General features: G+C 26.3%; 4 protein-coding genes and 1 long non-coding RNA gene across 5 annotated transcripts in view; all 5 read left to right on the forward strand.

Moving 5' to 3' along the window:
* Nucleotides 1-26,980, forward strand: part of LOC119670772 (glutamate receptor-interacting protein 1) — a 391,907-nt gene that overhangs the window by 29,050 nt on the left and 335,877 nt on the right. The gene's annotated exons all lie outside the window — the stretch shown is intronic.
* LOC119670777 (serine protease persephone-like) lies at nt 3,936-6,652 on the forward strand. The gene is made up of 7 exons (XM_038081181.1): nt 3,936-4,185; nt 4,657-4,731; nt 5,127-5,313; nt 5,425-5,489; nt 5,683-5,975; nt 6,051-6,234; nt 6,292-6,652. Exons 2-7 carry the CDS (start codon nt 4,659-4,661, stop codon nt 6,630-6,632), a joined length of 1,143 nt encoding a protein of 380 aa, XP_037937109.1. The 5' UTR covers nt 3,936-4,185; nt 4,657-4,658; the 3' UTR covers nt 6,633-6,652.
* On the forward strand, nt 8,150-9,429 carry LOC119670782. The gene is made up of 4 exons (XR_005251731.1): nt 8,150-8,475; nt 8,882-9,068; nt 9,125-9,202; nt 9,418-9,429. It is a non-coding gene; the product is annotated as an uncharacterized LOC119670782 (long non-coding RNA).
* On the forward strand, nt 15,533-19,159 carry LOC119670776 (serine protease Hayan-like). The gene is made up of 6 exons (XM_038081179.1): nt 15,533-15,760; nt 17,647-17,830; nt 17,891-17,943; nt 18,168-18,463; nt 18,533-18,716; nt 18,787-19,159. The coding sequence occupies exons 1-6, from the start codon at nt 15,652-15,654 to the stop codon at nt 19,125-19,127; spliced, it is 1,167 nt and encodes a 388-aa protein (XP_037937107.1). The 5' UTR covers nt 15,533-15,651; the 3' UTR covers nt 19,128-19,159.
* LOC119670775 (serine protease Hayan-like) lies at nt 22,215-26,221 on the forward strand. The gene is made up of 7 exons (XM_038081178.1): nt 22,215-22,405; nt 23,809-23,850; nt 24,335-24,548; nt 24,707-24,816; nt 24,947-25,245; nt 25,322-25,505; nt 25,583-26,221. The coding sequence occupies exons 1-7, from the start codon at nt 22,297-22,299 to the stop codon at nt 25,921-25,923; spliced, it is 1,299 nt and encodes a 432-aa protein (XP_037937106.1). The 5' UTR covers nt 22,215-22,296; the 3' UTR covers nt 25,924-26,221.

Below are 26,980 nucleotides of genomic sequence, written 5' to 3' on the forward strand. Positions count from 1 at the left end.
AAAATGTTAAATGCAACATTGCAAAACATACTTCCCAAAAGGGAAATAATCGAAATTTAACATATTTGATATATGAAACGAAATTTAAATAAACAAAAAACAAAGAAGTTAAATAATCAATAGATAAGAATTTTTTAAAATATTTGTTTTCAATAAATAAAATTTACATTTTTTTATATAAAAATATATAATGAGTTTATATATCAAATATATGTTTGGTATCATTATACAATATCATATATTATTTAAGAAGGAATATTCATTTCAGTTGGATATCAATTTAAATGTAAGCAAGCAAAAGCTCTCGTAGAACTCTCTAATATGCATAAATTACTTAACTTGACTACATTGGAAGCGCGATCTTAGTCCCAAATTAAATTGGTAAAATTAAGCCCACAGCAATTACGAGATTTATAAATAGTCTAGAATTATTTTAATGCAGCCTTTAGGCGCACAATAGATCTTTTAGGTTGAAGTGCTCTCATAGTCTATTATTTAATAGTAATGTATAAATTAACTCACACCAATGAAAACGACCAAATATTAATTTGATTAACATAAGTACTTTTAGCTGCATAGGAAACAAGATGTTATTTGCTAACAATTGAAATGTAAATAAACAAAAGCTCTCCCAGCATTTTCACACAACTTTGTGGCATATAAAAGCTCTTTCACGTGCATAAATCAACTTATGCCAATGGAAACGGTCAAATCTTAATTTGATTAACATAAATTGATATAGTTACAGTGTGAACATGGTGTTAGTTTTATTTTAATTTAATTGTCACTGAGCTAGAGATTAAATCTGTTAAAGTAATTTCTAGAAATTTTGTGAATGAATTAAATTTCTTTGTCGGTATTTTCGCGTTTTTTGTAAAATTGTGTCTTTAAGCTCACCAAAGAAAAATTACACAGAAATTAATATGAACATGTGTTCATATAGTAATTTTATTTATTTTTATAAAAATAAATATTTTTGCATTTTTTCTGGCAGTAGCATTATTCCAAGCATAACATAAGTATTGCCATCAAAAATATTGTATAGACATTAATAAAATGTAATTGAAAGCTGACAGAAAGCTGATGTACAACTAGACGCACCCATATTCTCCTGATCTGGTAATATTTTAGATGAGACTAACAACTTTTTAAATTTTCTCTTTCGTTTATTTTAATATTAATTTTTGTCATTAATTTTAGACGGAGACACTTGCACAATAGAGTCTATACCCGGTATTTGTAAGAGATCATCTGAATGCTCTCAGCTTAGCGAATATATCAAACGTGGAGATTTAGAATTAGAAGACATTGAGTGCGACATTGCGACAGCTGAAAACCTTATCTGCTGCCCAACAACATCATATTCGAAAGTATTGCTTTTAAAAAGGTTATAATAAATAATTTTTAATTTTTATATAGTTCAGATAAATAATAATTAATAGATTATTATAAAAGTTCTTTAGTTTTGATACTTAAAATTTTTAATTAAAAAATACATTTAATTTTGTTCTTTCAGACTTCAACCTTGCCTAATCTGGTCAGTAACAAAAAAACCAATCAAAGAACGACCTGCTGAGAAAGGTATTCGCAAATATTTTAATTTCTAGTTGTGAGACTAGAACATTTTGATATTATGTATATGTGTATACTATACATATGTAGATTAAATAATATACATACACGTATGATATATGAATATTATATATATAATTTAAAAACCGACATTTCTGACCCAATTAATGACAATTTAATTTATTTAATTTTATTTATTTATTTGGTGTGAAGCTTGTCACTTACTGGAGGAAAAGATAATCGTAAATTCAAATTTAAGGGTACTGAGTAGTGCATCTGTGGCACTTGGTGAGTTCCCACATATGGTAGGAATTGGCTATAAATCCAATGATGAACATAAAACCTATGATATCCGCTGCGGTGGTACTTTAATAGATGCTAAGTTTGTTTTAACTGCCGCACATTGTATAACAGTATCTGGAAAGCCACCTCTAATAGTTCGCTTGGGTGTTATCAATAATACCGATGTTGACGAAATTAAAAATGGTTTAGAAATTCCAATAAAAGTAAGTGTTTTAATTAAAAAATTTTATTCTCCGAATAAGTTTTTATTTAAATATTTATTTTTTATATACATTTAGAAAATACACGTACATCCGGAATATGTATCGACTGCTGCTTATAACGACATTGGATTATTAGAATTGGAAAGTAGTGTGAAATTTAAATCTAATATTTTCCCTACATGTTTATACACCAGTATTGATGATCCACCTACAGATTCTGTACTATATGCCACTGGTTGGGGAATCGCCAGTACAACAAGTAAGTAAACAAATTGGTAATAGAAACATTTCTAAAAATACACCATTTTTTTTACAGCTCGTAGACCTTTAGACGTTTTACTAAAAGGTGTACAGGAACTTGTGCCGTTGGACGTTTGTAACAGTTTATATAAAGAAGCAGGCTTAACAAAACGTAAACCAAAGGGTATAATACAAACTCAAATATGTTCGGAAGCTAAGAAATCAGAAAAAAGTCCTTGTCTGGGCGATTCAGGCGGACCTATAAGTTTAGTTGTGGACCCTACTTGGAGAATATATCGTTTAATTGGTGTAATCTCAGCCGATTTCAGTTGCGGTTTTCCAATACCAGACATAAATACTCGTGTTGCGGCGTATTTAGATTTTATTGAGAATATAGTTTGGCCGCATTTAAAATAGATTTAATTTTAATTATTTAATTTGTATTATATTTTAATTTTTGTATTATATTTTATATTATTAATTTTTATACATTTATTTTATGTTATTTTTATATTAAATGTATATACAATATTTATATATTTTATAATATTATATTTATTTATATTTTATATAATATTTACAATTTTTGATTGAAATATTTTTATAATCTTAATCAACATGTTAAATTTTTGTTGAAGGTGTTATTTAATTTCTCCTTTAAATTGAATGATAATCATTAAATTATTAATACAAACTAGAATAGAAAAGAACACAATGTAGTAGAATAGAAATGATCAAAGTACTAGCTCTTCAACTAATCGGAACACTGCCACGATAGTAGATCTTTTTGTTTGCAATCGACCCTAATGGAACAAAAAAACACTCATTCCTATACGATTTCGTTATAACAGATGGTGACAGACACCTCAAGCCTAGCATTCTTCTCCTAGTCTTTTTTGCAATCCAAACAGTCACAAAAGAATTACTATATAACTTATCTGCTACCAAACAGAACTATTATGCTTTCCTTTCTGAGAAAATCATCTGCCTGATATACGCTCTACAGCCATTTGCCGAGTTCGACAAAGATGCACCGTTGGCCACACTCAAAAACGGACTACACAAGCAGATCCCTGCATGCTGCAACATCAACCACAGATAGTAATGCAGGCTATGGTAACCCACAGTCTTAACTCTGCTTTACTGAGAAGACAATAATTACAGAGCTATAACAATTAGCTCTTAAGCTTAGCAGTTTCTCAGAGTGTTGCGCCAATAGTAAGAAAAAATTAAATAAATTACTTGAGTAGTGCGTTTTTCTCAATTTAGGGAAATAATAACAATTAATGAAAGTGGGTCATAATATTTAGCTATCATATTAAAATATTTTATCAACAGATACTGCATTATTAAGTCAATTTTCATATATTGAAGTACAGTGGTTTTAAAGTCAACAGTCCAATAATTTTTAGTTATCAGAATTTAATTTAAAAATTAATCATTTTATTTCTGAGCGATCCTTTATATTTTTTTTTATATTTACGTACATACACACAATCAAATACAAGTTCAAAATGTTATCTTAATAATTGAACATTTAAAAAAAATTCCAGTATCTGGCTATATTATTTCCCAAATGAGTAGTCAAAAAAATTTAAGAAATAAAATGAAATCTTATTTCAACATTAAGTTTTTTGTAGACTAGTGTAATTAGTTCTTAACACAAATACACGTATGTGTGTGAAAGGTGCTGAAGATTCGGAAAAACCGGTGCTAATTTTTTCCTGATTAAACTTTTTTTTTTTAAATCGCTGATAAACAAAAGCATCTAGGCTTCGTATCTGAGACGTCTTCTCACAAAAATCAGTAGTTGAGCAGACGCTTTTGAGTTAACTTCGTTCGGTTCTTAAGTGCAGTTCTATAAAAAGTATAAAAATCATATTTAACACAAACAAGTTCCTATATACATACATACATATATTATTTACTCATCAATTAAACTGAAAATATTGGCAAGCTTCTTGTTAAAATATATTTTTTGGCATATTGTTAGTTAATTTTTTGAAAATATATTTCGATTATAAATACATAATTATAATTTTGTAATTTATAATTATAATAATTTTCGTTTGAATAATTTAGAAAATCAATTAGTAAAAAAATTATTTAATATTTTATTTATTTGTGTGAGGTATAACAACTCAGAAGAGAACTTGAAAAACTGTGCGTCTCACACACATAAAATTAAAGTAAATTGCGTAAAAGACTATATTATAATTAACTAACAAGGACTATCAATCACAAAAAGATACGATATTACGATATTATAAATACGATATTATTTACTTTATTTTCGTAATAAAGTACGAAAACTTAATTATCTTCGAATATTTTTCAGAAATGACAAGACCGCAAAATTTACTATTAATATTGAGCGCCGTATGTCTACTGAAGCATACTTGGACGGCCAGTGGTAAGTCCATTGTTAAAAGAGTTTGACTTTATTTAAAAGATCAACTAAATTCATAGCGAATTTAATACTATAACAAACGTTTCGAGTTAAGTAAATATCATATAAAATAGATGCTTACTTACAAAACTCTCATTCTTTCTGGAAATGTCTACATAATGTTTTGATATATACTACATAATAATACATATAATAAATATTTTCGGAATATTTACAATACTGTTTTAAATGTATGAAAATAATTAAATAAGTATGCTTAATTTATGAGGTATATATAAAAGTAAATATGTATTCAATGAAACAGGGCTTTAACAGTTATAATTCTACAGTAGCCGTAAACTCATTTAAATATTTCATTTCATTTTAAAGGAACTATATTTTTCTTTCATTTATTTTAGTCGGAGACACTTGCAAAATAGAGTCTACACCCGGTATTTGTAAAAGAGCATCTGACTGTCTTCAGCTGAACGAGTATATTAAACGTGGAAATATAGAACTAGAAGGTATTCAGTGTGACATTGCGACATCTGAAAATCTTATCTGCTGCCCAACTACATCATTTTCGAAAACATGGATTTTAAAACGGTAATAATATTTTAATTTATATTCTCATATACTTTCGATAATTAATAAATTAAAGAAATAAAATAATTAATTAAGTGAAGACTAAAATTCCATTAAATTTTCTTATTTTAGACTTCAGCCTGGTCTGGTCTGGTCAGTAACAGAAAAATCAATTAAGGAACGACCTGCTGAGAAAGGTATTTATTCTTAAACATTTTAATGTTGCAAGACTGCAATATTTTGTTATATGAGTATATTATAAACATGTATTTTATATACATGATATATGAATATGATATATGAGTTATATATGTTATTTAAAAAAGGATTAATTAATGACATATTATTTATTTAATTTTATTTATTAATTTGCATTTTCTTTCTTTGAAGCTTGTCATTTACTGGAGGATAAGATAGTTGCCAATCCAAATATAAGGGTACTCGGTGGTACATCTGTGGAACTTGGTGAGTTCCCATATATGGTAGGAATTGGCTATAAATCCAATGATGAACACAAAACCTATGATATTCGTTGCGGTGGTTCTTTAATTGATTCAAAGTTTGTTTTAACTGCCGCACATTGTATAACAGTATCTGGAAATCCACCTCTAATAGTTCGCTTGGGTGTCATCAATAATACCGATGTTGACGAAATTAAAAATGGTTTAGAAATTCCAATAAAAGTAAGTGTTTTAATTAAAATATTTTATTCTCCGAATAAGTTTTTATTTAAATATTTATTTTTTATATACATTTAGAAAATACACGTACATCCGGAATATATATCGACTGCTGTCTATAATGACATTGGATTGTTAGAATTGGAAAATAGTGTAAAATTCACATCTGACATTTACCCTACATGCTTATACACCAATGTTGAAAATCCACCTGCAGATTCCCTATTATATGCCACTGGTTGGGGAGTCGTCAGTACAACCAGTAAGTTAAAAAATTTATAATAAAAACACCACTAAATATATATAAATTTTTGAACAGCTCATAAGCCTTCAGACGTTTTACTAAAAGGTGTACAGGAACTTGTACCGTTAGACGTTTGTCATAATTCATATCAAGAAGCAGGCTTAACAAGACGAAATAGAAATGGTGTAATACAAACTCAAATGTGTACGAAAGCAAAAGAATCAGAAAAAAGCCCCTGTCAGGGCGATGCCGGTGGACCTATAAGTTTAGTTGTGGACCCTACTTGGAGAATATATCGTCAAATTGGTGTAATCTCAGTCGGTTATGGTTGCGGTTCTGCAATACCCGACATAAGTACTCGTATTGCTTCACATTTAGATTTTATTGAGAATATTGTTTGGCCGCATTTGAAATAAATTGAAATTTAATTATTTAATCTGTCTAATAAATTTGAATATTATATATAATGTATTGACTATGTACAATATTTAAATATAATATATAATTTTGTATTAATTAATTACTAATATCTTAATCAACATGGTGAGTTTTCGTTAAAGGTTTTGATTCATTTCTTTTTTAAATTTAACGTTAATTAATAAATTAATAATACAAACTAGAACAGAATAGAACACAATGTTATAGAATAAAAATTATCAGGTTACAAGCTCTTCAACGAATTATAACACTGAGGCCATGACCATGATTAATTTTTTTTACTTGCAACAGATCCAGAAAATAGGAAGAGAAACCCATCTGTAAAATTGGATTTCCTAACATCAGACGGTAACAGGCATTTCAGTTCTAGTATTGCTCTACTAGCATATTGCGAATCCGTACAGTCACAGAAAAGTTTTCATAGGTCTTATCTGCTACCAAGCAGAACTGTTATACTATTCTTTCAGACAAAATTATTTGTCTTAGACAAATCTATCGGCCGTATCTATGCCTCGAAGCCAGTTGTCGAATTCGACAAACAAATATCGTTCACCACACGCGAAAGGAACTACAAAAGCAACAACAGCGGGCTACAACAGCTACCATAGATGGTAACGTAGGCTATGGTCATCCCTCTAACAGCCTACAGTCAACTTTTTTTTTCGGAGAATGGTCCATTATCGTAGCACTAAAAACTAGCTTAGCGGTTTCTTGGAGTCTCGCGCCAATAGAGAGAAAGAAATTAAATATTTTCAATTTAGGGAAATAATAATAACTAATGCAAATGGCTCATAAGATTTGGTTCTCATATTAAAATATTCAACTATCACATAGTTATATATGTTATATATACAATTTAGCAAATAAAGTTGAAATACAGTGGTCCAATATTTTTTAATCATCAGAATTTAATTTAAAAATTAATAATCTTATTTCTGAGCGAGTCTTCATATTGCTTTTTATATATATAATTAAATAACATTTAAAAAAAAATTCAGTATCTGACTATATTATTTTGTGATTTTGAGTAGTCAAAAAAATTTAAGAAATGAAATGAAATAAGATTAAGTTTTTTGTAGACTAGTGTAATTAGTTCTTAACACAAATACACGTATGTGTGTGAAAGGTGCTGAAGATTCGGAAAAACCGGTGCTAATTTTTTTCCTAATTTAACATTTTTTTTTAATTCGCTGATTAACAAATGCATCTAGGATTAGTATCTGAGACGTCTTCTCACAAAAATCAGTAGTTGAACAGACGCCTTTTAGTTTACTTCTGGTTCATAGAATAGTTGTGCAGTTCTATATATAGTATAAAGTGCATATTTAATATGTACATCAAGCATCTATATATACATATATTATTTTACTTATCAATTAAACTGAAAATATTGATAAGCTTCTTGTTACAATATATTTTTTGCATATTGTTAGAATAATTTGTGAAAATGTATTTCAATTATAATTAAATGGTTTCGTTTGAATAATTTAGAAAATCAATTAGTAAAAAATTATTTAATTTTTTATTTATTTGTGTGAGATCCAACAACTCGGAAGAGAACTTGAAAAACTGTGCGTCTCACACACATAAAATTAAAATAAATTGAGTAAAGGAGTGTATCATAATTAACTAACAAGGACTATCAATCATAAAAAGATTCGATATTACGATATTATAAATACGATATTATTTACTTTATTTTCGTAATAAAGTACGAAAACTTAATTATCTTCGAATATTTTTCAGAAATGGCAAGACCGCAAAATATACTATTAATATTGAGCGCCGTATGTCTACTGAAGCATGCTTGGACGGCCAGTGGTAAGTCCATTGTTAAAAGAGTTTGACTTTATTTAAAAGATCGACTAAATTCATAGCGAATTTAATACTTTAACAAACTTTTCGAATTAAGTAAAGATCATATAAAATAGATGCTTACTTACAAAACTCTCTATGGATTATAAAGCGAAACATTATACCTATTTGTAAAGACAAATTTATTATTTTCGAAAGCTCATTCTTTCTGGAAATGTCTACAATTTTGATACATACTACATAATAATACATATAATAAATATTTTCGGTATATTTTACAATTAATTTATGAGGTATATATAAAAGTAAATATGTATTCAATGAAACAGGGCTTTAACAGTTGTAACCGTAAACTCATTTAAATATTTCATTTCTTTTTAAGGGAACTATATTTTTCTTTCATTTATTTTAGTCGGAGACACTTGCAAAATAGAGTCTACACCCGGTATTTGTAAAAGAGCATCTGACTGTCTTTAGTTAAACGAGTACATTAAACGTGGAGATATAGAACTAGAAGGCATTCAGTGCGGCGTTGCGACATTTGAAAATCTTATCTGCTGCCCAACTACATCATTTTCGAAAGCATGGATTTTAAAGAGGTATTAATATTTAAAAGAAATAAAATAATTAAGTTAAGATAAAAATTGTGTTAAAGTTTCTTATTTTAGACTTCAGCCTGGTCTGGTCTGGTCAGTAACAGAAAAATCAATTAAGGAACGACCTGCTGAGAAAGGTATTTATTCTTAAATATTTTAATGCACAAGACTACAATATTTTGTTATAATGTATATGAATATATTATATATATGTATATTATAATATACATGCACGTATGATATACAAATATGATATATGAGTTATATATTTAGAAAACGATTTTTCTGACCCAATAATTGACATATTATCTATTTATTTTTATTTATTAATTTGCATTTACTTTCGGTGAAGCTTGTCATTTACTGGAGGAAAAGATAATCGCAAATCCAAATATAAGGGTACTCGGTGGTGCATCTGTGGAACTTGGTGAGTTCCCATATATGGTAGGAATTGGCTATAAAGCAAATGATAAACAAAATACCTATGATATCCGTTGCGGTGGTACTTTAATAGATGCTAAGTTTGTTTTAACTACCGCTTATTGTATAACAGTATCTGAATTGCCACCTCTAATAGTTCGCTTGGGTGTTATCAACAATACTGATGTTGAAGAAATTAAAAATGGCTTAGAAATTCCAATAAAAGTAAATGTTTTAATTAGAACTTTTTAAATTTTCAAATGTTTTTATTAAATATTTCTTTTTTGTATGCATTTAGAAAATACACGTTCATCCAGAATATGTATCGACTGCTATTTATAATGACATTGGATTATTAGAATTGGAAAATAGTGTGGAATTCACATCTAACATTTTTCCTACGTGTTTATACACCAATGTTCAAGGTCCACCTGCAGATGCCATATTATATGCCACTGGTTGGGGAATTACCAGTAGAACAAGTAAGTAAACAAATTGATAATAGAAACACTATTAAAAATATATCATTTTGTAAGCAGCACGTACGCCTTCAGACGTTCTACTAAAAGGTGTACAGGAACTTGTGCCGTTGGACGTCTGCAATAGTATCATATCAAATTTAAAGGGTGTAAAACAAACTCAAATATGTACGAGAGCTAAGAAATCAGAAAAAACCCCCTGTAAGGGCGATGCCGGTGGACCTATAAGTTTAGTTGTGGACCCCACTTGGAGAATATATCGTCTAGTTGGTGTAATCTCAGTCGGTTATATTTGCGGTTTTTCAATACCAGACATAAATACTCGTGTTGCTTCATATTTAGATTTTATTGAGAATATCGTTTGGCCGCATTTGAAATAAATTTAATTTAAGTTATAAAAATTTTAATAAAATTAAATTTATCTAAGAAATTTTTATACAATGCATTACGATTTTTATATAATGCTTGAAAACATGTTTTAAACTACATTAAATTAAATTTGATTAAAATATTAAATTAATTAAATTAAATTAAATTCAAAACATTGTAAATTTTTATTAAGAGTTGTGTTTGATTTCTCTTTTAAAATGAATGATAACTAATAATTTATTATTATAAATCGCAAGAGAAAAATATTAAATAAATTAATCGTATTTTTCGGTTATATCTAAAATATTTGGCACACGTTTTCTTTATAGGGAAATGACGAGAATTAATTTGTGTGGTTCGTACTATCATATTGTCTATATCTTATCGGCAGATAATGCTTCACTAAATCCAGATATTTGTGCTTATTAATGCCTATCATAAATCTTACTGTTTTTAACGCTACATTTGGGAAATTTTAAGAATTTAATCACTGAGATAAAGGGCTTAACAGAAATTAATACTTAAAGTATAAAAACAAAATTTATTATTTATTTTGAATAGATTTTTTTAATGATATGTGTATTAAAATAATTTAGAAAAATATACAAATTTAATAATATATTTTCAATCAAATTAAATCTCTGCATAACAAAAAAAAAATAACTTGTCAAGTAAGACCTTTGCTATTTAAAAAGAATTCAAGTTGATTTCATTCCCCTACCTACTCAACTGAATACTTGTTTTGGTTAAAATGGATTATAACCGTAGTAATAAATCAGGATTTAGTGATAGGAAAATTATCCTGCGACTGATTAGCAATGTTTGCTAAAAACATCCTGAGGTTAAAAAAATTAAATCCTGAAAGAATGTATTACACTAAGACGAAGTGCAAACCTAGTCGCCTAAACTAGCATCGAGCTGGTTGTAGTAATGTAGTTCCGATAGGACAAGGTCTCTGCAATGAGAGAGTGGGGTTTAGTCCTTGCGAGTTGGGCATTTACTTTCCGGAGTGCTGGATCGTGGACGGTGCATAGGCATTCCCTTCTGCTAGCCACACAAAAAAAAAAAGACTAGTTATTATTAAGTGGGGAATACTATACACTGCGACTCAAGAGAACTTTGTACCTACTGAGAGTAGCAGGTGATTAAATCTTTAATGAGCATAAGCACTTTAAACGATTTTGTTTTATATTTTAATGGGTAAGTATACCCATTAAAATGGGTAAGTCTAATTCTGCTCAGTTTTAAGCATTCACAGATGATGTGTTCAGACATTTGAACAATCTGTTTGAACAAAAGATACAAATAATGGTCCCTCAAACAAAAATTTTGTTGAAAATCTTGGTCTGTACGGTCAGAAACTCGTTAAGAATTTAAATATCGTCTCTAACCTGTGCAAGAAGGCATTTTAAGACTAGCTTAGGTGGATTCATGTATCTATCAAACTACCTTTGGTTTCTCAGGCTTTACTATTTAGTCCAGTTTTTTTTAAATTACGACTGACGGGCAAAGTCATATCATTGATTATTTTTCAATTATATTATTTAACATCGTAGACCATCTGCAGTGAATGTTCTTTATAAATATATATTACTTAACTTTATATAAGTGTAACATGTATTTTAATTATTAAAAATAACTAACTTTGTAATTAAATGAAAAGTACTCTTATTTTTCTAATATGTGTCCTCTCTCCAGAGTATAGAACAGCTCAGGTTTAGTTGATTGGTATACTCCTCGTTCGATAAAGCTGTCCGCGGTTTCGTTTACTTAATACTTCGGCTATGAAATAATGTAAAGTCGTAGTCAATGATCCTAGATTGATCTGTAAAGTACGTGACAATATCATATTTATTTAAAGCCCCATAGATGTTAAAATGCACTTTACTTGCCTCACACTTGTGACAAAAATTATGCAAAAGAGTATTTAACTTGTTATAGTTATAAAACAATATGTTTTAAAAAACTTTATTTTATTTCTATAAAATAAAAGAAAATCACTATATTTTATTCTAAACTTTATTTATTCTAGCTAACATAAAGCTCTTCAAATATTTGTATGAAGGAAGTACCGGTAAGTACTGAAGTGTTATATGGAAAAAGATGTCATAAAAGTGTGCCAACCGAGATACTTCGCTTAGCATATGTAATTTTCTAAATAATAATGCTTATAACTAAATTACATTTAATTACAAGTTTGGAAATCTTAAAATTACAAATATTTTCTACGAACAGATATTTGATTTAATTTCCTAACATAAACAAGTCAAGTTAAAACTTAATCAAGCAATTATCTCATGACTAATATTGACTATAGAATGGATATAAACTGCAAAAAAGTGAAACAATATTATTAACAATACTATTGTTGAGTAAACTCAACAGCCCATTTGCGAAAAAAACAGATCTAAGGTTCAATGAATGAGAGGGGGAAAATCCATAAAAAACAATTGTGGATTTAACGAAACCGGCATGCGCGATTGCTGCCACTGGCACAAGACAGAATGTATCTTATCTTACGCTCTTGCGACTATCTTGCACTGACTTGTCAAAAAATAAAATACAAAAATACCTGCGTATTATTAAGATTTTTGTAGCTAGTAATTCCACTTAAAATTCTTATGCATGAAGCAAAAAAAACTAACCACAGTACATGAGTAAGGTACAGTGGAGCAATCGTATCTTGATTGCACTGAGATTATAATGAATTGAAAATATAAATCCTTAACAACATTTTTAAAAAACTGATTAAGAATAATTAAGTTTTAACTAATTAAAACTGTCCGTGTTACAATTTGAGTATATATTTTATAGTTTTATGTTTCAATGGAATACAATTTAAAGAATACGACTTCGAGTTCTTGTATTAAGTAGTTCCATCTTAATATAATATGTTAGATATCAAAATTCGATAGCAAAATTGTAGGCCATCCATCTGAGTTATCTAACAACTAAAATCCTGAAACCCACATAAACCATCTATATTTTGAGAATACTGAAAACTAATTTTCATATATGTATACTAGATCATCAATACGAGAGATTGCGACGTTATGCTCCATTAGATATATAAAATAAAAAAAGATTTGGTCATCAATTTTGGCAGTCAATCAATCTCAATATTCGCGTAATTAATACACTTTGCTTCTAAAGATATATGCATTATTAAAACTGATAATATAATTTTGTTAAAAAATTCTTTAACCCTTTTGCGACTTAGTTTTATTTCCGCTTTTAAACTATAAAAAATTATTATAATGATTAATATATTATAAATAATCTAATCTATATTATAGATTATATAGTAAATATATATAATAAATATATATAATAAACATAGTTTAACATAAATAGTAAAAATATGTAATAGATGTTTTTAAAATTGTTTCAGTGCTTTACCATTACTGTATAGGACTGATTTGGTGCTCATCAATTAACACTTGATAGCCTGAGTTTAGTTTAAGGAGTACTTTTATGAACTTTTGAAACAAGATTTTTTAAATAAATCAAATGCAATTACTTTTTCAGAAAATCTCTTTCTAAGGGTATTTGAAATTACCAAATCATTAGTTTTATTGGTAACGTAAATCTATGTGCTCATTAAACACGTATAATTATTGCTTCTCTTACATATTAGAACTCTTGACCCCGAAATATTATTAATCGTTTGGATTGAAAAATCATATGAATATAAAATATATTTATACATCGTCTGAATCTATGTATACATCATTAGTAACACTAGACCTCATGTTAACGAGCCCAGTTGCGATTTTATCACATATAATTCATTCACCTCCTCTACACAAGATGTTTTGATCTCGGATCATTGTTCATTGTATTATTAATTCATAATTAAAACAATAAAAGGAAGTATAAAATATATTCAGATTACAGTGTTATTAAAGAAGAAAAAAAAGAAGGTTGCAAAATAGTGTAAAATCAACATTACCATATTAATCAATATTTATTCTATACGCAACTCTACAACAGAAATTGTTAGGAAACTGTACAATATGTGTGACCAGAGTTGCCAAGTTTTTTTTTAATAAAGTAAAAGTATGTAATGTAAACAAAAGGATTACATTTGTTAAAAAAAATAATTAATTACTATATTAATGATGTGCCCGACATTCTAAATATCTATACGAACTCTAGAAATATGACTTCTAAAGGGCGCTCATGTTTGTGGATAAAATATGCATGATTTATGAATGAATCATATCCATATCAAATGGAATTTTGTTCACAGATTTATGTACAGTATTTTACCACAAAATAAATTTCTTTATAAATAATTTAAATGTTTAGAATATTTTTTTGCATAATTTATTATAATAATTAATACCTCTTGAATGACGTGTGCGTTAGATTTTAATCGCCAATAATTATCAAGTTACCGAATTGTCCTCATACTGTTATAAAGTTTGCTCTTCTATTACTCATTTGATTAAGGCTTATATTAAAAAGAAAACAATATATGTATGTATAACTACAAATACATATATAATGTTTTTATATATTAATCGATTTTTTTTATAAAACATTTCTTTGTCAAAATAAAAACGCAAGTATATTGGCGAAAATTTCATCTCTTCGAGATCAGTAGCTGAAGAAGCGAGTTTGAGTTTGTTTCGTTCGGCTCCTCAATTTAATTTTTTACAAATTATTTATTTAAGTAAATATTTATATAAATGTGCACACATCTCTTTTTATTTTTTGCCCAAAATATTAAACAATGATAAAATTATTAATACGAATAAAAATCTTGTTTTGACATGAATTGCGCTGAACCACGAGATTCTGAAGTGTTAAAATAAACAAAATACAAAAAATAATTGAAATTTTATTTTGACTAAATTAAATTGAATTTTCGAAAAATTAATAATTTAATTTAAACACCTTAAAAAAATTATATCAATATTAATTTCACTAATATATATAAAATAATAATTTATATGAAAAGTTATATTAAGAATAATTAAGTGTAAAAAATTAAAAAATCTTACAAATTGAATATTTAATTTTTTTTAAAACAATAGTGAAATATTTTTAAGAGCAAAACATTTTCTATATAACATTAATTTTTTAATATAGTATTATAAGATTTTCAATTTTGAATAAATTCGAAAAAATTTCGAAATTTATTGTTATCTAATTACGAAATTAATAAACAACGCTATATTTTGACTACTAAGACTAATTTACTACTAATACAGTGTTTTAATCAGTGATTTAAAAAATATATCTGCAAATTTCACATATTACGTACTATTAAATTCAGTGATTTCGACAAATTATAAACAGTGTTTTCGAAAATGTTGACAATCTTCGAAAAATGCCGATCGATTCATTGTCAAATACAGTTTTTATTCTTACTAATATGTATATCCGCGCTTTTAAAGCCAGCATGGACACGTCTAAGTGGTAACTATAGATACTTTTTTTAAAAAAGAAATTATTTTTTTCTTATAAAATATAATAAATCATTTTAACATTTTAATAAAAATAATATATTTCGAATTATAATGAATTTTGAAAAATTTGTAATTACATTAATTCAGCACCATAAAAATAAATATATACAAATAAAAATTATTTTTATTTAATCTTTTTAATCCGACATTTGATAGATATTTGCAAGCATCTTTATGGTTATCTATTATTTCCGGTATTTTATATTTGATTTCTGATACCCCTAAACATCTCGACAGGTAACAACGAAATATCGGATTAAAAAAATTAAATAAATATAATTTTAATTTGTACTTTAAAAGCAGACCAGAATAGTCTAAGATATAGATATAATAGAGATTTAATTATTTGTCGTCACTGATCAAAACTGGTCAAACTTTTTTTTACAAAGAAATGCAAAATTTTGTTTACATTTTATTTTAAAAACGAATATAATTTTATCAATAATAAACACAAAATAAAATAACATATTTTTATAAATTTGTTTTTGTAAATTTAAAAATTAATTCAAGACTCATCAAGTTCGGTCAAGTTCAAGTTAAACGTACGAACGTTTTTCCTAATCGATATCAGAAGAAACAATACATTATTAAACAGTAAACTCTCGATAACTATATTTCATAATTATTGCATGCATGTGAAGTGTGAACATTTAACTAATTTAATTTAATAAATTTAATTCATCTATAAATTTTAATTTTAATTCGTGTATATTTTACAAATATTTTTATATATACTATTTGGTAAAGAGGATTCGAAAAATAATAAACTACAACAACAAAAAATTCTTTTATATTTTAATTAATTAATTTAATTATATTTGTCATTGTATAAATTTTTATCAAAAAACAATATTGCATACTATAATGAGTAGAGAGCATTATTATTCTCTATTATTGCCTTTTTATATTATTTAATTTATTTAACCTTTTGATTTTTATAATAAATTATATTATATTAATACATTAAAAGTATTATTATATCAATAATAAAATTTTTATATTTTTATTATATAATTATCTTATTTATTATTATATATATATATTATATTATATTATTAAATTTATTTAACCATCTGATTTATAATTATTATACTAATTAATATGATATTAAAATATTAAAAATATTATTATATTAATAATAAAATTATATTATTATATTAATCTTGTAATAAAATTATTATATTAGTAATATTATTTTATTAATAATAATTATTATATTATTGTGTTAATAATGTTATTATATTAATAATTACTATTATTGCTTAGCAAATATAAACTTTTACAATTAGTTTATTACAACTATAGTTTTTTCATGAAATATTATTGTTTTTACTAACATTTATTTTTTGTATACCTTAATTATATATAATTAATGCATTTGTGATCATATTGCTTTTATATTTTTTATTTTATTATTTTTCATTATTATTTATATATTTATTTTAGATTCATTAATTTAAATATTAAATTTATAAATATATTGTTAATAATTTTTAATTTTTTATCATTATCATAATCATCATAATCATATATATAAAGCATATATTTATTGTAATTATATATATATATATGCAACACCACTAAACCGTATCAGTATAATTATAATTTTAACTCTATGTGATATAATTAGTATTATTTATTTTTTGTTTTTGTTTTTTTAATTTTATTAATTTTAATATATTGAATATCATATCCCCACACATTTGCTAAGAGCTACCAATTTTACTCACTATTCTATCTACTAATACTCAAGACCAAACCAATAATTATATATTCAATATAAATATTTTTTTTAATTTTATTACCTCTTTTAATTATTTTTAAAATGAAAATCAGCGGGAGCTGCATGTTCAATGCAATCCATAACCGGTGTTTGTAGAAAAGTTTCCGATTGTGAAGAGATATATGATTATATATATCGTGGAGATATAGAGCCACACCAGGTGTTAAGATGTGGTTACTCAAGAAATGAAGAGATCATTTGCTGTCCAAGTCCATCAAGAACGGGTGTAATTACTACGTAATTATTTAAATTTTATATATTTTTACATATATAACTTATATTTTTACTTTCTTGCAGACCAAATCCACCTCCACTGTCCGTTCCGGTCGTGGAGCGAGCAGCTGTGAAAGGTAGATATATAGTTATTTGGATTCAAATGCTAAGCCATAAAAGCCTTAAAATCTTTGTAATTAATCTCTGATTCTCATTAATCTTGAAATAATTATGAATTCCTAAAAAATATTTTTCATTGTACAAAAAATAGAGTAAATAAAAGACTATTATAATGCTAATAGATAACGAAAGCATAATTAATAATTAAAATGAAATTAATTAATTATTTTTTCATATGAAGCGTGCCGCATGATAGAGCAAACTGTAAATCCGTATCCAAATGTACGTGTACTTGGTGGCACATCAGTACAACTTGGAGAATTTCCATATGTGGTGGGAATAGGTTATAGCCGTATAGGCAGTAACACAGGACCCTACGATATCCGTTGTGGAGCCACATTGATTGATGCTAGATTTGTGCTAACCGCTGCACATTGTGTAAATGGAGTAAGAAATCCTCCTTCAATAGTCCGCTTGGGTGTAATCAATAACAAAGACGACAAGCAAATCGAAAGTGGTTTAGAAATTCGAATTAAAGTGAGTATTTTATATATAATATATTATTAAAAATTATTGTACTCATTTCTACTTCTTCTCTAATTTTAGAAAATTCATATACATCCAGATTATACCAGTACCTCAATATATAACGATATTGCCTTACTAGAGTTAGAAAATAGTATTCAGTTCTCATATAGAATTTATCCTATTTGCTTATATACCGAAACTGAAGATCCAACGGATGATTCCGTTCTATATGTCATCGGTTGGGGTATTACTGATCTATCAAGTAAGTTAATATTATATCAACTTTTTAACAATTGATTCTAAATTATTAATTAATATTATAACTCAATTAGCACGTGCCAGTTCAGATGTATTAATGAAAGCTGCTCTAAGAATTGTGCCATTGGATGCTTGTAATAATTCCATTTATAGAGAAGGTATCACAAGCCGAAATCCAAACGGTGTAATACAGACTCAAGTGTGTGCAGTAGATCCGGAAATAAAGACAAGTTCCTGTCGGGGTGATTCAGGTGGACCTCTAAGCATAGTTTTAGATCCCACTTGGAGAGTGTTTCGAGTACTTGGTATAATCTCAGCTGGCTATAGCTGTGGTACGAATATACCGAGTCTATATACTCGCGTTGCTGCATATTTAGACTTTATAGAAGATATAGTTTGGCCACATTTAAAATAAATTTTTTTTGTAATATAAAATAATATATAAATGACTGTATGAAAAGTTTTAAAATAAGAATGATAGAATTTAATTAAAAAATAAAACATAATAAATATCCAAAAGTAAAGGAACTTTTAATTTTATGAAGGTAAATTATATTGAAAACTTGAGAATATAACTTGAGAAAAAATCATCATATTTATAAGATGATATAATAATCATATACTATATATAAGAACACAAAATTGTGGCTTTAATACGTATTTCTTACCTATCTATAGCAAAATTTTGTCATAGAAAAAAGTCTTGTTTCTTTTTAATTACACCTAAATCTCTCTTTAGTTAACTTTTGATCGGCCGATTAAATTACCGATTAACTGTCGATTAAATTGTCGATAACTGATTTCTCTTCAAACCATATAAATTAACTCAGATTTCATCTTCAGTTTAGCTCTTAAATAAATCTAAGGTAATGTCCTACAACGATTTGCTTCGATTGCGAGTAAAGCGTCCCCACATTGATAGTCCCATCATAACAAAATGTTTGTATAATATACATTCCATGATCTTTTACTATATGCCCGTAGTGAACTTTATGAGTTATGAATTTTTTAACGTATTCTGGAGTAACAATTTTATATATGTAACTATAGTCTTCGATGTTTGGGTGGTTGTAGACACTTAAATGATAAGCATCAAAAATAATAAATAATTTTTTTTGGGGTAATGCAAAACCCCCTTTAAATTTATCAAGCTATTCGTTTTCTTCAACTAAATTTCTGCTAATTTTTAACATATGTCCTAATACGGTTAGTATTTTAAAAATTCAAAGTAGTTTTTACTTATATATTGCTATATAAAGCTATATATAGCCATTCTTTTAGAAAAAGCTATTCTGTTTCTTCAACTATATACATATCTGTTACTTTTTGACGTATATGTTAATACGATTAGCTTTTTCGAATTGCAAAATCTAATTTTTTAAAAGACCGAGCGGCAAAACTTAACATATAGTTCAAGTAGCGCATGGCGCCATCTTGTTTACATATACCCGAGTATGGCATTCTTAATTATTAAATTACTTTACGCGACTAGAAAGGAGTTTTTCTGTGATTCTAAGTTTTAAAACCAACCTGTCTGATTGATAAAGGGGTTTACATTAAGAAAATTTATATTTAAAATGTCTTCTAGTCTCAATAATTTGTAGTTTTCCATTGTGGGGATCATCTCAGTCTCTCCTCTAGCAAAGAAAGTGTTTATATTCATATTTTTTGCAATTTTTGCATTTCTCATTAAACCCAATAACTACATGTATTCCTGCTGATCAATCGCTTATCAGCATTGCCACCATTTTTTCTGTTTTAGTTCTAGACCTCAGCCTAAGCGTATTAACTGATAAAGTGTAAACTATTTCCAGTGTTATTTATAGTAAAACTATAAATTTTTTTTGGAAAAAATAATTATTTTGGGAAATTTCACTTAATCATATAAAATTATGGAAATAATTTTTGAACTTTGCAAAGACCTGAAACAGCATTGAGAATTAATTATATCCAAGTTTTTGGTAATTCCAAACACAAGTATTCATATGGCACATACCCGTATAATCATTAAATGTATAAACTTATTTATAAAAAATATGTATGCATTTTTTGTGTAGTATCATTAAATAATATTAAATTGATTAAAAATTTATTTATTTTTATTATATATGTTCTTGTGCTGGTTTTAATTATTAGTTCATTTCGTAATATTATTGTTTATATTTTATTTTTATATTTTTCTTGTTTTTTTTCTTCTGTTTTATTTTTTTTTTTTCTGTTTTTTACTGGAACAAACGATCAATTCGCTAAAGTTCGCAATCTCGTTGTTTACATCTCTAAATTCAACATATAAAATACTGTACATATATGTATATAATTATTATATATATATATAAATATATATACCCACATTAGTATTTATATTCGAATCTCCGTTGATATAAACAATACAATAAACTTAAGTTAAGCGGTTGAGATAGATTCTCACTGAGATCAGTAGAAGGAGAAGCGAGTTTGAGTGCAGTTCGTTCAGTTCCTGTTTTTTAATTTTATACAAAACTGTGTTTCGAAATAAAATTGAATAAAATCAAACTACATATTTATTTAAATAAATTGTTTAAATGTTAACGATAAAAAGAAACATCAATGATATTAATAATTCAGAAGTGTGTTAAAAATTAAACTTCGACATTTTAAAGCCTTTTGTTTGTTTAAAACATTAAACAAAAAAAATATTTGATTGATATATATAAAATTTATAGTATTTAAATTAAAATAATAACAAATTAATCACAATACTTTGCATACGAATTTGTTAAATTGTTTGAAAGACAAATGACTTGATTTAGTTACTAAGTCAATACGAGCTTAAGATACAAATAAATAAAGTAATAATATATATTCAAAACTTCATTGAAGATATGAAAAAATTGTAATAAAACAATTAACGGATTTAAAAATTTATACAAATATATATATACATGTATATAGATACATATTTTTTTAGTATATATATATATGTTTTTCTGTGATAATCTTGGCGTTGTTTACAGATACTGTTGTGTTGTAGTAGATATGCGTACTAAGCTAAAACAAGCGTTTAATCTTTAATATGAAACTCATTTCGAGGTACAATAAATTGCTTAATAAAAATCAACAAGTAAACAATACCGAATTCAAAGCTAAATATATTTAGATACATATACCTATAGATACATATTATATACATGCAAAAAAACAATTTGACTCAAATATATAATTAGCATTTCTCTATTGTGTTTGTTATATTGTCTAAACAACTTTGTGCAAAATTTTATAAAAACTTTTAACAAATTAAAATAACATTTTATTGATTCTCGGGCAATAAAAGAATAAAGCCGCTAATTTTGCTCAATAACATTCAATCAAATATAATTTTATATCAATTAAAATTGACTGAATTTTAAATTGAAATCATAAATTGCATTTAAAACTAAGAAGAAGAAAAAGAAGTGAATAGAAAAATATTATGGACACGAAAATTTTATAATAATTTTTAATATTTTTTTTTTGTAATCAAAACTAACAAGTGAAGTATAAAAACCGAATACTCATAATTAAGTTTCATAATTTTGCTCAGTGTAAAGTTGAAATTGTGTTCGAAAATGTTGTTAACCTTCGAAAAGTACTGTTGCATTCGATATCAACTGCAGTTTATGCTGTTATTGGCATATGCTGCATATCTGCTGAAGCCAACTTGGGCTGCACTATGTGGTAAGAGACTTGTTTCAATAATACAAATATTTATAAAATAATTTAAACTTAATTACTTAATTAGGTAGTCTACAAAATTTTCGAATTTGATTTTATTTATATTAATATAAAAATTATTAATTTATATATATTATATATTATTACTTCAATTTATGTTTTAAATAAATGTTTGCATACAATTTGAACCAGTTTTTGTAGTTTAAATTGTAAGTTAATATTTTTACACAAAATCGAGAGACATATACGTTTCTTCATCTGCTGAATATAAGATACTGTAACTAAATAAATATATCAACGAAATTATTTTTAAAATTATTTTTCAATATGTTTTCAAAAAAAAATCCTACAAGTTTTTGAAGTTCAAGTTCAATGCTAATAGCGAGAGAGATAAATAAATATACATTTATACAACCATTGAAAAAAAAACAATAAAACAATTAATATATAAATAAAATTATTATTATAATTTTTATTTTTAATTTATATTCACTCATCAAAATCAGAACATATAAATCCATTGAACGTAAGATACTAAAACTACACTAATAGTATATCGATCTAATAATTATTATGACTATTTTGATTATTATTTTGATGTTGTTATTACATAAATTGATTAATTTCATGAAGCTCAAATTTATTAAAAATGTCTAATTGTCAAAATCGAGAAAGATAAATAGACACATATACATCCATTGAACATAAGATACTCAAACTACATTAATAGGTATATCGATATGATTATTTTGATTATTATTTTGATGTTATTGATTAATTTTATAAAGTTCTAGTTGATTAATTATATTTAATTATCAAAATCGCGAAAGATAATAGACATATATGCAGCCATTGAACATAAGATACTTAAATTATACTAATATATCGATCTAATTTTTATTATGATTATTTTGAGTATTATTTTGATGTTGTTATTAAATAAATTGATTAAATTGTCTTTTTTTTAAAAGACATAATATGTTTTTAATGACTAAATTTATTTATGTATAAAGATAATTTTATATAAAAAGGATCATATTACAAATAAATAATTATTTGTTTAAAAATTATTATAAATTATTATTATATAACAATATATAATTAAAATTTTAAGAATATTAATAAAATATTTTTAAATATAATATGTTTACTACTTTTTTTAATTATAATACATTTAACTAAAAAAATCAATTTTTACTATATATTATTATCATTAAAATTTTATTAGATATATAATTAAAATTCTATATAGTTTTTAATATAAACTAAAATATTAAAATATTTATAATGAATATATATAATATTTACTATATATTACTATAAATTCACTATATAATTTTTATATTAAATTAGAATAATATTATATTAGATTACAATAATTTTAATATTATATTTATTTTTTTAAGTGCTTGGAAATGGATATGGGAATACCACCTGCGCGAGATATGGTAAATATACTGCTCTATATAAAATTTATGACAAATATATTCTGAGATTGTATTATCTTTTAATATGAATTACATATATTAACATTTGAATATTTAATAGCTTTACAGTTGCAAATAACCAAAATATGTTGTATAGTAAACAGGATTTTTTAAAAGGAAGGTCTTAAAATGAGACCATATTTTGACCATTGCAAGCGTTGGTAAAATCAATTCCCTCTATTTACTGGATAACGCATTGAACAACTTTCACCTACTCAGAAAAATGTATATGCTATTCGGAACCGGCAATAAAAACCACTTATTTGTATTTTAAATAAAATTATTCGTCATAAAATAAGTTTTATCTTTGTATTATATTAATTTAGAAGAAGTCCTGTTTACTTTGGTTTGCGTCCCAGTATTACATATATCATTAATATAAACTTAAAGATTTTGTTAAAGTTTGCAAATATTAATTCAAAAAAAAATTTTTTTTCAATTACAGTGGGTGATCCTTGTAGGGTAAAATCATTATCTGGAATATGTCAATTGGTATCCAATTGTCCTGATATTATTAACTATATAACTCGCGGAGATTTAACAGAAGACGAAGTTTTCAGATGCGGCTTCGGAAAAGTTGAAGAAATAATATGCTGTCCAAATAGTATAGAAAAAGAGGATCAAACTAGACCAGTAAATGGTACTGACCTCTTTAAAAGGTAAATTTTATATGAACCGTTGATCAAAATCTCATATATATATAAATAACATTTTAACTGTAAGTCATTTAAAATACATATACAAAAAATTAAATTTGATCGCACAAAAGTTTTTGAATCGTATTGTCCTTCTAAATAACAAGTTATTTTTTTTCTAGTCTTGATGAAGACAATACAACAACAATAAAGCTCAATGATACACAAAACTCAGATATGGATCGTGCAGGAACCGTACAACAACCCAATGGCGAACGACCAGCTGTTATAGGTAAGTTTATAGATAACTTTTAAAAACTTTTAATATAAATTTAATTCAAAAGTGGGTAGAGTTCGTTTTTTAACATAATCGAAATACTTTTATTCTGTCAATACATTTTAACTGAAACCTTTCCCTATAGCCTGTCGTATCATAGAAGCGTTGCCGAGACCCCGTCCACGTCCACATGTTCTTGGCGGTGTACCAGCATTGCATGCGGAATATCCTCACGTTGTAGCTATTGGTTATAGTCTTATTGGTACCGACCAGGGACCTTACGATTTTCGTTGTGGTGGTACATTAATTGATGCCAGATTTGTTTTAACCGCTGCACATTGTGTGAATAGCCCTAGCAGCCAGCCCTCAGTAGTTCGAATGGGTATTGTCAATTATGCTAATGAGACGGAACTCACAACGTATGGTGCAGAAATACGGATTCAAGTAAGTTTTTTATTTTTTTATATTACTTTAGGTTTTGTTCAAATAATAAATTAAGCGTTTCGTGTTTTCATTTTAGAAAGTTCATATTCCCGATGATTATCTATCCTTTAGTACATACAATGATATAGCTTTATTAGAATTAACTACTAGTGTTACATTCTCAACCACCATAACTCCAACTTGCTTATACACTGATGTTGCGGATCCACCACAAAACTCTTTACTGTATGTCACTGGTTGGGGCGTAACAAATACTACTAGTAGGTTATCATAAAATTAATAAATGTTAATATTTTATAAAATTAATGTACATTCCCTTTTTCCTTCTTCGAAATAGCACGAAGCATTTCAAATATATTACTTAAAGCACAACTGCAAATTTCTCCAATAAACATTTGTAATGCTACATATGTGGAAGAAGGCCTCACTCGTCGTAATGAGAGAGGTGTACAAAATACTCAAATGTGTACTACAGATCCCGGTGAAGTCATAGACGCTTGCCAAGGTGATTCTGGAGGACCACTTAATCTTGTAATTGATCCAACTGCGAGAATTTATCGTGTAATTGGCATAATTTCAGCTGGTTTCAGTTGTGGTACTACAATACCAAGTCTATATACTCGAGTTGCCTCATATTTAGATTATATAGAGGGAATTGTTTGGCCAAATTTGAAATAAGCTTAAATTTTTTAAGTGATATTTAAAAATAGATAACGGTTTCGTGTGATATTAAAACTTAATATTTTTGAAATTAAGTTTTTACCGATTAAAAACAGAATAAGTACTTTGGATTTAGTAATGCTATTAAGTATTCATATGTACTCATATGTCGTATTATCAAATTTTGTTAAAATAATATTTATATACTTAGTAGGTATACAAATATTTCGGTATATAAAATAGATTGTTTATACATTCATGTGCCATCTTTTCCTAAAAGCTTACTAAATAATGATTATAAAATTAAACAATTAATCGTAGACTTGATTATATAGTTCATGAAATTTTAATTATTTTTCCTTAATTTTAAAAAAATTAATTAATATGTTTAAGTATTAATATATTTCTTGAAATAATCAAGCAAATCTATTAAAAATTTCTTAGAATTAAAGCTAAAAATTTATATAAATGACTAGTTAATTTAAGAAATACAAAATATTAATTTGTTAGAATATTAAACATACCTCCATTTAATTATTAATAGTAATTAATAATTTTATTATTAATAGTTATTAATAAAAATTTTTTTTTATATAATAAAATTAAATTTGCTTATAAAAATAATGAAATAAATGTAGTAGATTTAAACCACATAGTTTTTTATTGCGTGAGATATGAAGAGAGCTACTAATTTCTATATATTTACTACAACATATAATTCCGAAAATTATTTCATTTTATTAAGTACTAGACAATGGAAAAGTTAGGACTCATTCCAAATCGTAAGCTTTAACGATCATAATATTGAAACTTAGTACTTTGAATAAAGAAGCATTAAAATTAAATAAGGCTTAGCCAAAAGTTAATTGGAATTTTAATTCGTACTATGGCCGTACTACGTTTATGCTACGAATTGCCCAAGCCAAGCAGAAGTTATATACCATTTTGAATGAGGGTTTAAATATACCTTATAGTATATAGTAAAGCATATTATTGATAATAATAACGTCGGATGTTAGAAACATCAGACGAGAACATTTGATGTTATCACAGTATCCTCTACCTGACTTATAAA

This window comes from Teleopsis dalmanni, chromosome 1 (assembly GCF_002237135.1).
Source record: "Teleopsis dalmanni isolate 2A chromosome 1, ASM223713v2, whole genome shotgun sequence".
NCBI lineage: Eukaryota > Metazoa > Arthropoda > Insecta > Diptera > Diopsidae > Teleopsis > Teleopsis dalmanni.